Below are 11,641 nucleotides of genomic sequence, written 5' to 3'. Positions count from 1 at the left end.
CCCCGGAAGAGCTAGAGGAAGTGTCTGGGGAGAGGAAAGTCTGGGCATCCCTGCTTAGACTGCTGCCCCCGCGACCCGGCCCCGGATAAGCGGAAGAAGATGGATGGATGATTACCATTTTATTGCATGACATAAGTATTTGATATATCAAAAAAGTAGAACTTAATATTTGATACAGAAACATTTGTTTGCAATTACAGAGATCATACGTTTCCTGTAGTTCTTGACCAGGTTTGCACACACTGCAGCAGGGTTTTTGGCCCACTCCTCCATACAGACCTTCTCCAGATCCTTCAGGTTTCGGGGCTGTCGCTGGGCAATACAGACTTTCAGCTCCCTCCAAAGATTTTCTATTGGGTTCAGGTCTGGAGACTGGTTAGGCCACTCCAGGACCTTGAGATGCTTCTTACGGAGCCACTACTTAGTTGCCCTGGCTGTGTGTTTCGGGTCATTGTCATGCTGGAAGACCCAGCCAGGACCCATCTTCAATGCTCTTACGGAGGGAAGGAGGTTTTTGGCCAAGATCTTGCGATACCTGGCCCCATCCATCCTCCCCTCAATACGGTGCAGTCATGATCTTCTCCCATTCCTCCTCTGGATCATCCAGATGGTCATTGGCAAACTTCAGACGGGCCTGGACATGCGCTGGCTTGAGCATGCGGACCTTGCCTTGCGCTGCAGGATTTTAATCCATGACGGCGTAGTGTGTTACTAATGGTTTTCTTTGAGACTGTGGTCCCAGCGTTCTTCAGGTCATTGACCAGGTCCTGCCGTGTAGTTCTGGGCTGATCCCTCACCTTCTTCATGATCATTGATGCCCCACGAGGTGAGATCTTGCATGGAGCCCCAGACTGAGGGAGATTAACCGTCATCTTGAACTTCTTCCATTTTCTAATAATTGCGGCAACAGTTGTTGCCTTCTCACCAAGCTGCTTGCCTATTGTCCTGTAGCCCATCCCAGCCTTGTGCAGGTCTACAATTTTATCCCTGATGTCCTTACACAGCTCTCTGGTCTTGGCCATTGTGGAGAGGTTGGAGTCTGTTTGATTGAGTGTGTGGACAGGTGTCTTTTATACAGGTAACGAGTTCAAACAGGTGGAGTTAATTCAGGTAGAGAGAGCCGAAATTCTTACTGGTTGGTAGGGGATCAAATACTTATGTCATGCAATAAAATGCAAATTCATTATGGATTTTTGTTTTCGATTTCGTCTCTCTCAGTTGAAGTGTACCTATGATAAAAATTACAGACCTCTACATGTTTTGTAAGTAGGAAAACCTGCATAATCGGCAGTGTGTCACGGTCGTGGGATGAGAAGGACACAGGCGCAGAGTATAGGTAGTGAAGATAATCCATGTTTAATAAAAGAAGGACTCCAACAAAACAAAAGGCAGCACCCAGTGACGTGGGTATTCCTTACACAGGATAAACAAAACCAAAATGAACCACACCTCTGGGCCTACAAACTGAACTTAAATAGGGTCCCCAATTGGAGGCAATAACTAACACCTGCCTCCAATTGGGGAAACCAAAAAAAGGATTAGAGGTGGGTAAAGGCCCCCTCCTGTCCTGTCCTGGCTATGCCCCGAGCCCAGCGCAGAGATGGCTAGGGGCACAGCCAGGACGTGACAGTACCCCCCCCCACCCAAAGGCGCGGGCTCCCGACCGCAAGACCGGACCGGCGGAGGCTCAGCGCCCGGAGCTGCCGGCACAGGCCGGGGAGGCGGAGCCGCAGGGACAGGCCGGGGAGGCAGAGGGCCAGGAGACGGGAGAGCCGGCGGAGGGACAGGAGCCGGCGGGTGAGCCGGCGGCGGATCAACAGCCGGCGGAGGAGCAGGAGCCGGGGGAGCCGGCGGAGGGCCGACATCCGGCGGAGGAGCAGGAGCCGGGGGAGCCGGCGGAGGGTCGACAGCCGGCGGAGGAGCAGGAGCCGGGGGAGCCGGCAGAGCCGGCGGAGCCGGCGGAGGGTCGACAGCTGGCGGAGGAGCAGGAGCCGGGGGAGTCGGCGGAGGGTCAAAAGCCGGCGGAGGAGCAGGAGACGGGGAAACCGGCGGAGGGCCAGCAGCTGGCGGAGGAGCCGGGGAAGCCGGCGGAGGGTCAAAAGCCGGCGGAGGAGCAGGAGACGGGGAAACCGGCGGAGGGTCAGAACCCTGTGGGAGAGCCGGCGAAGGAGCCGGAGACGGGGAAGCCGGCGGAGGAGCTGGAGACCGGGAAGCCGGCGGAGGGCCAGGGAGAGCCGGCGGAGGGCGCCACTGAGGTCGGGACAGGCGAGGGCACTGGGCAGCGGGAGGAGCTGGCGGCTGAGGCCACTGGGCAGCGGGAGGAGCTGGCGGCTGAGGCCACTGGGCAGCGGGAGGAGCTGGCGGCTGAGGCCACTGGGCAGCGGGACGAGCTGGCGGCTGAGGCCACTGGGCAGCGGGACGAGCTGGCGGCTGAGGCCACTGGGCAGCGGGACGAGCTGGCGGCTGCGGCCACTGGGCAGCGGGACGAGCTGGCGGCTGCGGCCACTGGGCAGCGGGACGAGCTGGCGGCTGCGGCCACTGGGCAGCGGGACGAGCTGGCGGCTGCGGCCACTGGGCAGCGGGACGAGCTGGCGGCTGCGGCCACTGGGCAGCGGGAGGAGCTGGCGGCGGCTCCTAGGCAGCGGGGGGCGCTGGCGGCGCTGGCTGGGGCTCCCAGGCAGCGGGGGGCGCTGGCGGCGCTGGCTGCGGCTCCCAGGCAGAGGGGGGCGCTGGCGGCGCAGGCTGCGGCTCCCAGGCAGCAGGGGGCGCTGGCTGCCGCTCCAGGGCAGTAGGGGGCGCTGTCGGCGCTGGCTGCGGCTCCCGGGCAGCAGGGGGCGCTGGCGGCGCTGGCTGCGGACACACGGAGGTTTGCTTCCGTCGCCTCTGTCGACGTCTCCTCCGGGGTGGACGCTGTGTTGGCCCGGTGTGCCGCAGTAGGGGTTCTCCTCCTCCTCAGTGTCGCTGTCAGGCCAACCTAGTTCCCCTACCGTCCATTTCTGCTGTGTCTCTTTGTGGTGGTTCATTCTGTCACGGTCGTGGGATGAGAAGGACACAGGCGCAGAATATAGGTAGTGAAGATAATCCATGTTTATTTGAAACAAAAGGCAGCAACCAGTGACGTGGGTATTCCTTACACAGGATAAACAAAACCAAAATGAACCACACCTCTGGGCCTACAAACTGAACTTAAATAGGGTCCCCAATTGGAGGCAATAACTAACACCTGCCTCCAATTGGGGAAACCAAAAAAAGGATTAGAGGTGGGTAAAGGCCACCTCCTGTCCTGTCCTGGCTATGCCCCGAGCCCAGCGCAGAGATGGCTAGGGGCACAGCCAGGACGTGACACAGTGTATCAAATACTTGTTCTCCCCACTGTATTAGTGTTTAGCACTGTGACCATCCTGTGGAATGGTCTCTGACAGTGAAGGACACTTAACAGCTTATCTAGAGAAAGATGTTTCCACTTGTTTTAGTGAAGTCCTTAGTCCTCAAAAGTGATGTATTTTAGACACCCTTTAAAAAGGCAGTTTCAAAGGTTTTCAGAAAATGGTGCCCAAAATGGAACTCATTTTCAACCATTGGGGTGGCAGGACAAAGAGCTTTAACTAGGATGGGGGGAGCTGCCCTCCTTGAGACCAGAGGTAGAAGGGCTGGGGTACAGCTGTAGGGTTTGAGCTTAAAGGGCATTCCCTGTGCTGAGCCATAGATAAGCACTAGTCTTACAGATACCAACATCAACTGTTAGCCAGTTAAGTTAGTGGAAACAACTTGGAAAGGTTAAATACCAGGCGACCTTCTGCATTCTGGGTAAGTTGCAGGGGATTGATGGCACATACAGAGCCCTACCAACAGTATATTAGAGTAGTCCACATAAGGCTCCAATTCTCAAGAACTTAATATGAAATAAATATATATTGAGTACCAAATGTTGCCTTTCCTACAATTACACAGGAAGATATTAACTTAAATGTCATTTATTGAATTCATTTCATATTTCCAAAATAAAACATTTGAAATATTCAGTTCAGGTACATACAGTCTTATGTACATCACATATACACAATGTATTTACAGTTTACATGGTTCTTTGTATACTGCAGACCCAACAGGCAACTGCCAAACACTGGAGGCTTCTGTTTACAGTCAGAGGAATTCTGGACAGACGGGTTAAAGTCTTTACATCACACTTTATCACCATACTAGTTCAACTAAGGCACCTTGGACAGGCTAGCGCAAAACTACGCAACATATTTCATACTTAACTTCATCATACAGTACCCCCTCCCAATAAACATTGACAATCATAAATAACATGGTATCCCGTGACTTAAATACTCTTCCTTTGGCAGTGTTAAAAAAAAGATTGAAAAAAAAAAAGATTTGAAAGCCCCACCAAGAAGAATTTACATATGGACACAAAAGCATTGTAATACTAATATTTATGAGAACAAATAAATACAAATGTTAAAAATCAGTATAGTTGGTCTGAGGTCAAACTACTAAAGTCAAGTTTTTCAGGAATGTGATTTGTGGCACCTGACTGCTTCACATTGTATCAGTGGCAAATCAGAAGAAGTCATTCACAAATGTGGGGAAAGAATGTGCTTTCAAAAACACTTGTGTAAAAGAGGTGTTTCAGAAGGTGTAAATGGTTTACGCGGCTCCACCCTTTCAGCTAGTTAAAATGTTGCTGTAGCATCTGAACAGCAGTCATAAAAAGAGTTCCATTTTATGACGGAGCAAGGGGCCACCACATCTAGCCAACAGAAAATACACAATAAATTAATCCTGGTCTAGGAGCATTGCAGGCACTTAATTTTTTCCAAACGATCCAATGGAGAAGACCAGGAATGTTGAAATCATGGGAGCAATGAACTGATTAATTTGCTCAGGTGGGGTGACCAGTTGGAAGTAACACCCTGCTATACCTTAGGTACTCTGGGAACAAGGTATCTTAACCCTGTCACAACACAGAGCAACACGTACCATTTCACCTCAAATAAAACATTTAGCTTTTAGCTATGAAAACATTCCATGTCTTGAAATATTCAACTTCAAGTTACAAAAGAGGAGCAGCAGACACTTTCCAGTGGAAGATCTGACTAGAGTTAACTCAAATTACGCTGCTTTACAATTTAAATCAGGCCATTAAGATTTAGAACTTTGTTGCCATAATTTGAACAGTCAATATAGTCCTGTAATCAATATAGAGCTGCAAACATGGCTGGATAAAGTATATGCAGGACATACTCTGATATCCAACATGGTCTATAAAGTAAAACAACTCAACATGCTACACAAAGGTGAGCCAACACCATAAGCTCATCTGATTGTTCAAGTGAGAATGAGGTCCTCTGGTTGGTCAGGCGCAACAGTCCAGGGAACTCTCCATTCATCTGGTTGGTCAGGCGCAACTGTCCAGGGAACTCTCCATTCATCTGGTTGGTCAGGCGCAACAGTCCAGGGAACTCTCCTTTCATCTGGTTGGTCAGAATGAATTGGCTGAGTTATTTGCTGGTTTCTCTGTGCTTTTAGGTGGAGTCAATATCCCTCCAAGGGTGACAGGCGATATTGGGCCTTGGCTCTCCTGTTGACTCTGACGAGCTGTGCTCTGTAATAAACAAGACAACTCATTAAGAAAAATAAGCATTTGTATGCAGTTTAATTCATGTACTTTTAAACTCTTACTCAGTGGTTTAGGGTTGTTCGAGTTCTAAGCAGCTTTCTCTGGTGGACATAGGTTTGCTTAACACCCACTATCATTTCAGCAAACACCCTCTCACCCACTTTCCATAGATTCTTTTTTAAAGTCAATTTCAGGGATTAAACTTATTTCAGAGGGAGCTGAGAGATTCCAGCCCAGGCTGCAGCAGCACATGAGCACAAGAGGCAGCTGTAAATTAGTCAAGCACCACATTTGGTTTTAAATTATATGATAAAACACCAACGTTCTAGCACACACTGGCTGCCCACATGTCACCATAGTTCCAGTACGTTTGGTTTCACGAGAAAGACACGTGCCCACATCGGGCAGATTCCTCCGCATCTCCCCCATGTCGATTAAGACTCACCAGCATGGACAGGTAGTCCACGTGGGTCTGGATGTTGTGTCGGTCTTCAGACGTCACTTTATCAAAGTCCTTGAGCTGCACCCGGGGATGGGCGCTGACGGCACGCATGAAGGGGGTCATCCAGCGCACGCAGGGAGCGAGGTTATCCCACGTCAGACCTGCCGAGAGCAGCCGTTATAACCTCAGCCACGACGTACCGCACAAGTCCGAGGACCGTCGTTAAGTGGGGCAACCGCCAAAACGTTTAAAACACAACGCCTACCTGACACTCTGTGGACCACTTCAAATGAGTAGAAGTGACAGAAGGCAGCGGCGGCCAGGATCCCGTACTGGTAGTCCAGGGAGTTAATGTCCAGTATGCACAGGTCTAACAGCTGGAACATGGAGAACAGGACAGACTTTAGACTGTTAAAGGGCAGTGGGACGCACGGCCAACTGGACACTCAGGTGTTAGTAGGAGACGCGGGGAGCTTGGCGACTCACCTGCGTGATCTGGACGTAGGTGTCCTGAGAGAACTGAGGTACTAGGAAGTTGAGGCCATCCTTCAAGGACTCCACCTGAGCATAGAGCTTCAGCCAAGAGATGACCGTCTCCGGACACAGGCTCCAGTTCAGCGCCTGATTGGAGAGAGGAGACGCTGAGCCTCGTGTTCAACCCTGGACGTTCCAGGATAGCGTTCGAGTGGAACGGAGTCGGAGGCTCTTACCTTTAACATGACCAGTTCCATCTCCAGGATTTCGTCTTCATCACAGGCGCCGTCGGTAACGTACGCAAACTCATGGAGCTTTGGGGGATATATTTCCTGAGGAGATACAGAAGGGGGGGACCATTAAAACGCTGAGTTAATGTCATCATTAAGCCCTCGTTTCTTACGGGAGAAACAAGCGTGCAGTGGATTACAACGGTATTCAACCCCAGGATGAGCACTGTGTGGTGCTACAATCTGAAACTCAAATGGATTTCATCTGGATTTTCTGTCATTGATTTGGACCCCCTACCGCTGATCTCTGAGAACACCATCCCCTTCGTAAAGCAGGATGGTGGCAGCATCATATGTGATGGGAAAGTAGGAAGGAGTGAGGGCGAGTTGGATGGATCCAAATATTGGAAAAGCCAAGAATGAACCTCTGACCCAGTCCTAGGTTCTCTTTCAGCAATCAAAACAGAGCCATGTCTACACTAGAGGGGTTGGAAACCCAAACTCAGTGTCCTAGAACAGCCCAGTCCTCAATCCAACAGAGGATGTGGCAAGAAATTGCTGTTAACTAACAGTGCCTTCAACTTGAGCAGTTTCGCCGAGAAGAATGAGCACAAATTTAAGAAACTAGATGCGCAAAGTAGGGCTAGAGCAACTTATCAATGTAGAGCAGCGCTACTACAAACTTACCCCGAAAATATTTCAAGTTATAATTGCAGGTCCTTTAAAGTATTGATTTGGGGTTGTATACTTCATTCAAATAAAACACGTCAGCTTGATTAGCGTTAAACCAGTGACGCACTCCCACCACCCAGCTGAGGAATAAGAGCTAACACGCAAACACAGGCCTGCAACCACACCATTACTCTTTAAAAAAATATATATTTTAAAATCACAATCTGGATCTGGTGCACCATTGGAAAGCTCATTCTATTGCCAACTAACCACGTTATGAACCATGACCTCAGTGTTAGGCTTTCACAGTACAATTCAGAGAAAGTCGTCATGTATAAAGTAGTATACAACACAGCATGTATAAATCAACCCAACGGTCTCATCTTTCAAAACGCAGTGCTGAATTTCTGAATTCAGAGCATTTCCCCAAAAGGCCAATCAGCCGGGGGAGGGCACCCTGCTGCGTGCTACGCTTCAGTTCACAACAGCTACCAGAGACACCTAACAGTAAGCAGAAGTACGTAGACCGAACAGCGCTCATCTTTTATGACGTAGTAAAACACTAAAGCAGTGTTCACCACCCGGAAGTGTTCAAAGGAGCTGTTAAAAACCTCAATCTTAGATGCGATGAAGAGGGCGGTGATGCCGATGAGCTGCAGACGGTCCTTCTCCACATCGTCCTGCGTCAGCATGAAGCGGTCAAAGTAATCTTGGGCCAGATAGGCCGTCTGCCGATGCAGAGTGTACACTTCACTCACCTACAGCATGGGCAAGGGTGGAGGAAAGTCAGCCGGTCAACATTCTGGCGGACTACAGTCAAGTCAAAGAATCAGGTAGGTATTACACACAAGATAACGAGGGAAGTCAAAGGAGAGACAGGTCTACCTCTAGAAGCCAGTCCAGGAGAATGGCCCTCATCTTGGGCTGTAGCTTTGGATGACGCTGTAGAAAGCCCTTGTCGTGGACATACTTCAGCTCCTTGTTCAGCATCTTAATCCAAACGTCGTCTGAGCTAGCCCAGCTGTCCCAGGAAAAAAAAAACAGGGCTTAACAGGACATCCAGTGGGGACTGGCATGTACAGTACGGCTGCATTTAAAAAGGCAGCCTTATTCTGATTTCTCACTTGTTGGTCTTGACCAATCAGATCCACTCCACTGACGTGAAGAAATCTGATGATTGGTCCAAAGACCAGTTATTGGGAAAAGACCTGAATGGGGCTGTCACATTCAAACACAACCTATGAGGACCAGCACCAAATAATTAATCTGGTTGCCACAAACGACAGAAAAGACAATGCCAATCACCAATCATTTGATCAGTGAGTATCTTAGAAAGTTAGACGCATTTTGTAATAAATGCCACATTGCCTTTGTATGCAACAGTACCACTGACACCCAGTCAGTGGTGAGAATTGAGTAGTGCTGACACATTCAAAGTTTCTAAGTAGTTGGGTTGCACACCTTAGGAAGAAAGACATGGGGCGTTGACATGTGGGGGAGCAATTGACACCCTGGCGAGGTGTGAAAGAGGCAAAACATTGGACCAAGCCCCTTCAACAAACACACACACACTACCTGAGGCAGGGCAGCGGCGAGGGCTTGATGAAGATGTTCTTGAATCTGAACTGCTTAAAGCCAGATAGGTCTCTGCTCGGCTCCAACTCTTTTTGTGGTGTTTCTACAAGGACACATGGACTGGCCCCATCTTCTGACCATCGCTTCTAGAGAAAGAGAAGGCACCAAATTCAATCCATTTTAATTAGCATACAGTCACAAAAAGAACTCAAATAATTATGCATGAATTGAGAGTCCTTACTGAAATGGTCACAGCATGCTACCAGCACAGTGAAAACAACTGAACTTTATAAAGATCTAAATGTGCTAGAAGAAACATAGAAAAGAGAAAAAGTTCATTCTATAGCAACAAAAGGTATATGCGACGTTCCATGATCGACACGAAACAAAGAATGCATATTAATGAGATTAGGCGGGCCATGGCGAAAGGGAGAACACAAAACGCGGGGTCATTCAGGCGCGCGCAGTCTAACCCACTGACACAGATAATAGCTAGATATACACACACCCAAATACTAAGTCTCGCCTGAAACGAATTAGATCTATGCGAAATGTACCCCAATTAACAACTCTTTCCCAGCCATCAAACTTCTGGCACAACATGGTAATTAGTTGAGCAACTAACCTGTATTTCGTAGCTTTGTTTCTTCAATGCAAGTGGAATCTTTTTGGATGGCTGAAAGGTATATGTACAATACAGTTAGCTTTGTTTTATTTAGCTACAGACAAATTAAAAAATAATATCGGTACCATTAGCACTAGCTAGCAAATTCAACTAACCTCAGCTTTTCTTTTCCGTGTGTTATTGTCATTCTGTTCTGGTGCGTTCTCGTTTCTTGCTTGTAATGTGATGCGACCACTAAAAGAATCGACACACGTTAGAGCTCAGCGAGCAGTCGCCACACAAATGTTACCAACAATTACTGTACAATCAATACTCTACAAGCAGGACCTATTACAGTGGTTCCCATACCTTCGTCTAGACATCCTGTTGATTGAATAGTTGATTGAAGAGTTCCACTAAAAAGGAAGGAAAATGAATATAGCATATCTTAATTTTACAAGCTCTCTAGACTATATACAAAATAAATAACACAAGATTAGATAATAGACAGTTTTTTTTCCGGCGGTAAATACTTTAAGGGAGTACTTAAGGGCTGAGTTTCATTGGCTACCTTCCTCATTTAGACAAAGAAATAATAAACAAATTGCAGTATATTTACTGTATCCGTAGTCATAACGTTAAGTCAGAACCCCTGGTAGTAACTTACATGGTTATTTCTATCAAAAGTTACCATACGATAATCATTTTTGATGTTTGTGAAACCCAACTACGCGCCAATTTCTTGAAGCGGGAGGATTTGGACAGTCACTATTTGGCTAGCTCGCTAGCACACTAGTGAACCAGTATGTGCAACATAAAATAAGCTTCTATACATCAAGAATTACAATTAACTTAACAATATCTTGCAACTTACAATAATTATAATAATATATAATTAGTAGGTACTTATTTATTCGCATGACGATGCAGCTTGCTGACTATTGTTGCTAATATCCTTATGCCACGTCCTATGCATTGTTTGCTTTCATGTTAGTTAGATATCAGATAAAGAAAATAAAAGAGACAGCTTCAAACCTGAGAGTAGCTACCTATGCTTTTTTACTAAAATGAACCGCTGCCTTGTCTTTTCAAAGTAGTGCGCCATGGTTAGCCAGATAGTTTCTAACCAACTTTTTACAAACTAGTCAATCTTGCCATTCCAAATAATAAACCAATAAACAGAATAGTCCCCAACGACATAATAACAGTACTGTGAATGTTCCAAATAAATTCTTGAAATAGCAAATTAATAAAAGAAGCAATTGCTCTCCAGCTCCTTACCTTCGGGAATGAATGAATGAAGAATGATCAGCTGTGGCGCCGGCGCCAATCTTTATATATCGGACGTTCCACTGCGAGTGCGCATGTGTGTTCCCGGTTCATTTAAACGCGCTAAATGTTCAAATCGAAATTCCATATTATTGAAAATAAGAAAGGGGACATTGTGTTTTATTCCCCTGGAAATTATACATTTCATATGATATTTCGTATAGATATTTGAGACGTTTGCTCATCGACTTAGTATAGACTGCGGATCTACTTTGCACATGTGAGTTTTATTTTATATTTTATAGGGGAAAGGACGCATTCCTTATTTTCCGGTTAACATTAAACGACGCAGTAGGTATTAAGGTAGGCTTTACATGTGGTATTGTATTAAATGTTACTGTAATTAGCTATATTTCTTAATTTTTTACTGGTAGTAAACTCTTCGTTATACAGGTCTCCACCTATGGGAGGAGTTTCCAACTCATTTAGCCAATCAGAGGAAGGTCAGGAGAAACAACGTGGTTTTCCTTCAAAATGTAAACAAGCCGTGATGAATAGACCATGGAGCATTATTATCTGGCCGGTGTGTGCCTGGTTAGAGCTTGCATCCGGGGAAAAAGCAATTGCTTCGTTTCGGAATTGGCCAATGTACCCTTTGGTGAAGCAGAAGAAGAGTAGATTTATTTTGTTTTCACAGCCAAAGTTTGATTAAAACGATCTGTCAATTAAAACTTGTTTTTAAAACATAC

The 11,641-nt window shown here is 47.2% G+C and overlaps 1 protein-coding gene across 2 annotated transcripts; it reads right to left on the bottom strand.

Annotated features, from left to right (window-relative positions):
• Positions 1–3,958: 3,958 nt before the first annotated feature.
• Positions 3,959–10,969, bottom strand: ccne2 (cyclin E2). 2 transcript variants are annotated; one of them, XM_010885264.5, is made up of 12 exons: positions 10,905–10,969; positions 9,993–10,039; positions 9,800–9,878; positions 9,645–9,695; positions 9,020–9,165; positions 8,330–8,465; positions 8,056–8,202; positions 6,779–6,874; positions 6,555–6,689; positions 6,334–6,445; positions 6,072–6,229; positions 3,959–5,611 (listed from the first exon to the last, which is right to left on the bottom strand). In XM_010885264.5, the coding sequence occupies exons 2-12, from the start codon at positions 10,004–10,006 to the stop codon at positions 5,489–5,491; spliced, it is 1,197 nt and encodes a 398-aa protein (XP_010883566.1). In that variant the 5' UTR covers positions 10,007–10,039; positions 10,905–10,969; the 3' UTR covers positions 3,959–5,488. The 2 variants fall into 2 exon arrangements, with proteins under 2 accessions (XP_010883566.1, XP_010883567.1); XM_010885265.5 differs by having other exon boundaries at positions 9,020–9,162.
• Between the last annotated feature and the right edge of the window lie 672 nt (positions 10,970–11,641).

This window comes from Esox lucius, chromosome 20 (genome assembly GCF_011004845.1).
Source record: "Esox lucius isolate fEsoLuc1 chromosome 20, fEsoLuc1.pri, whole genome shotgun sequence".
Classification (NCBI taxonomy): Eukaryota; Metazoa; Chordata; class Actinopteri; order Esociformes; family Esocidae; genus Esox; species Esox lucius.
Note: the sequence above shows the minus strand (reverse complement) of the source record. Positions and strands in the feature narration are given on the sequence as shown.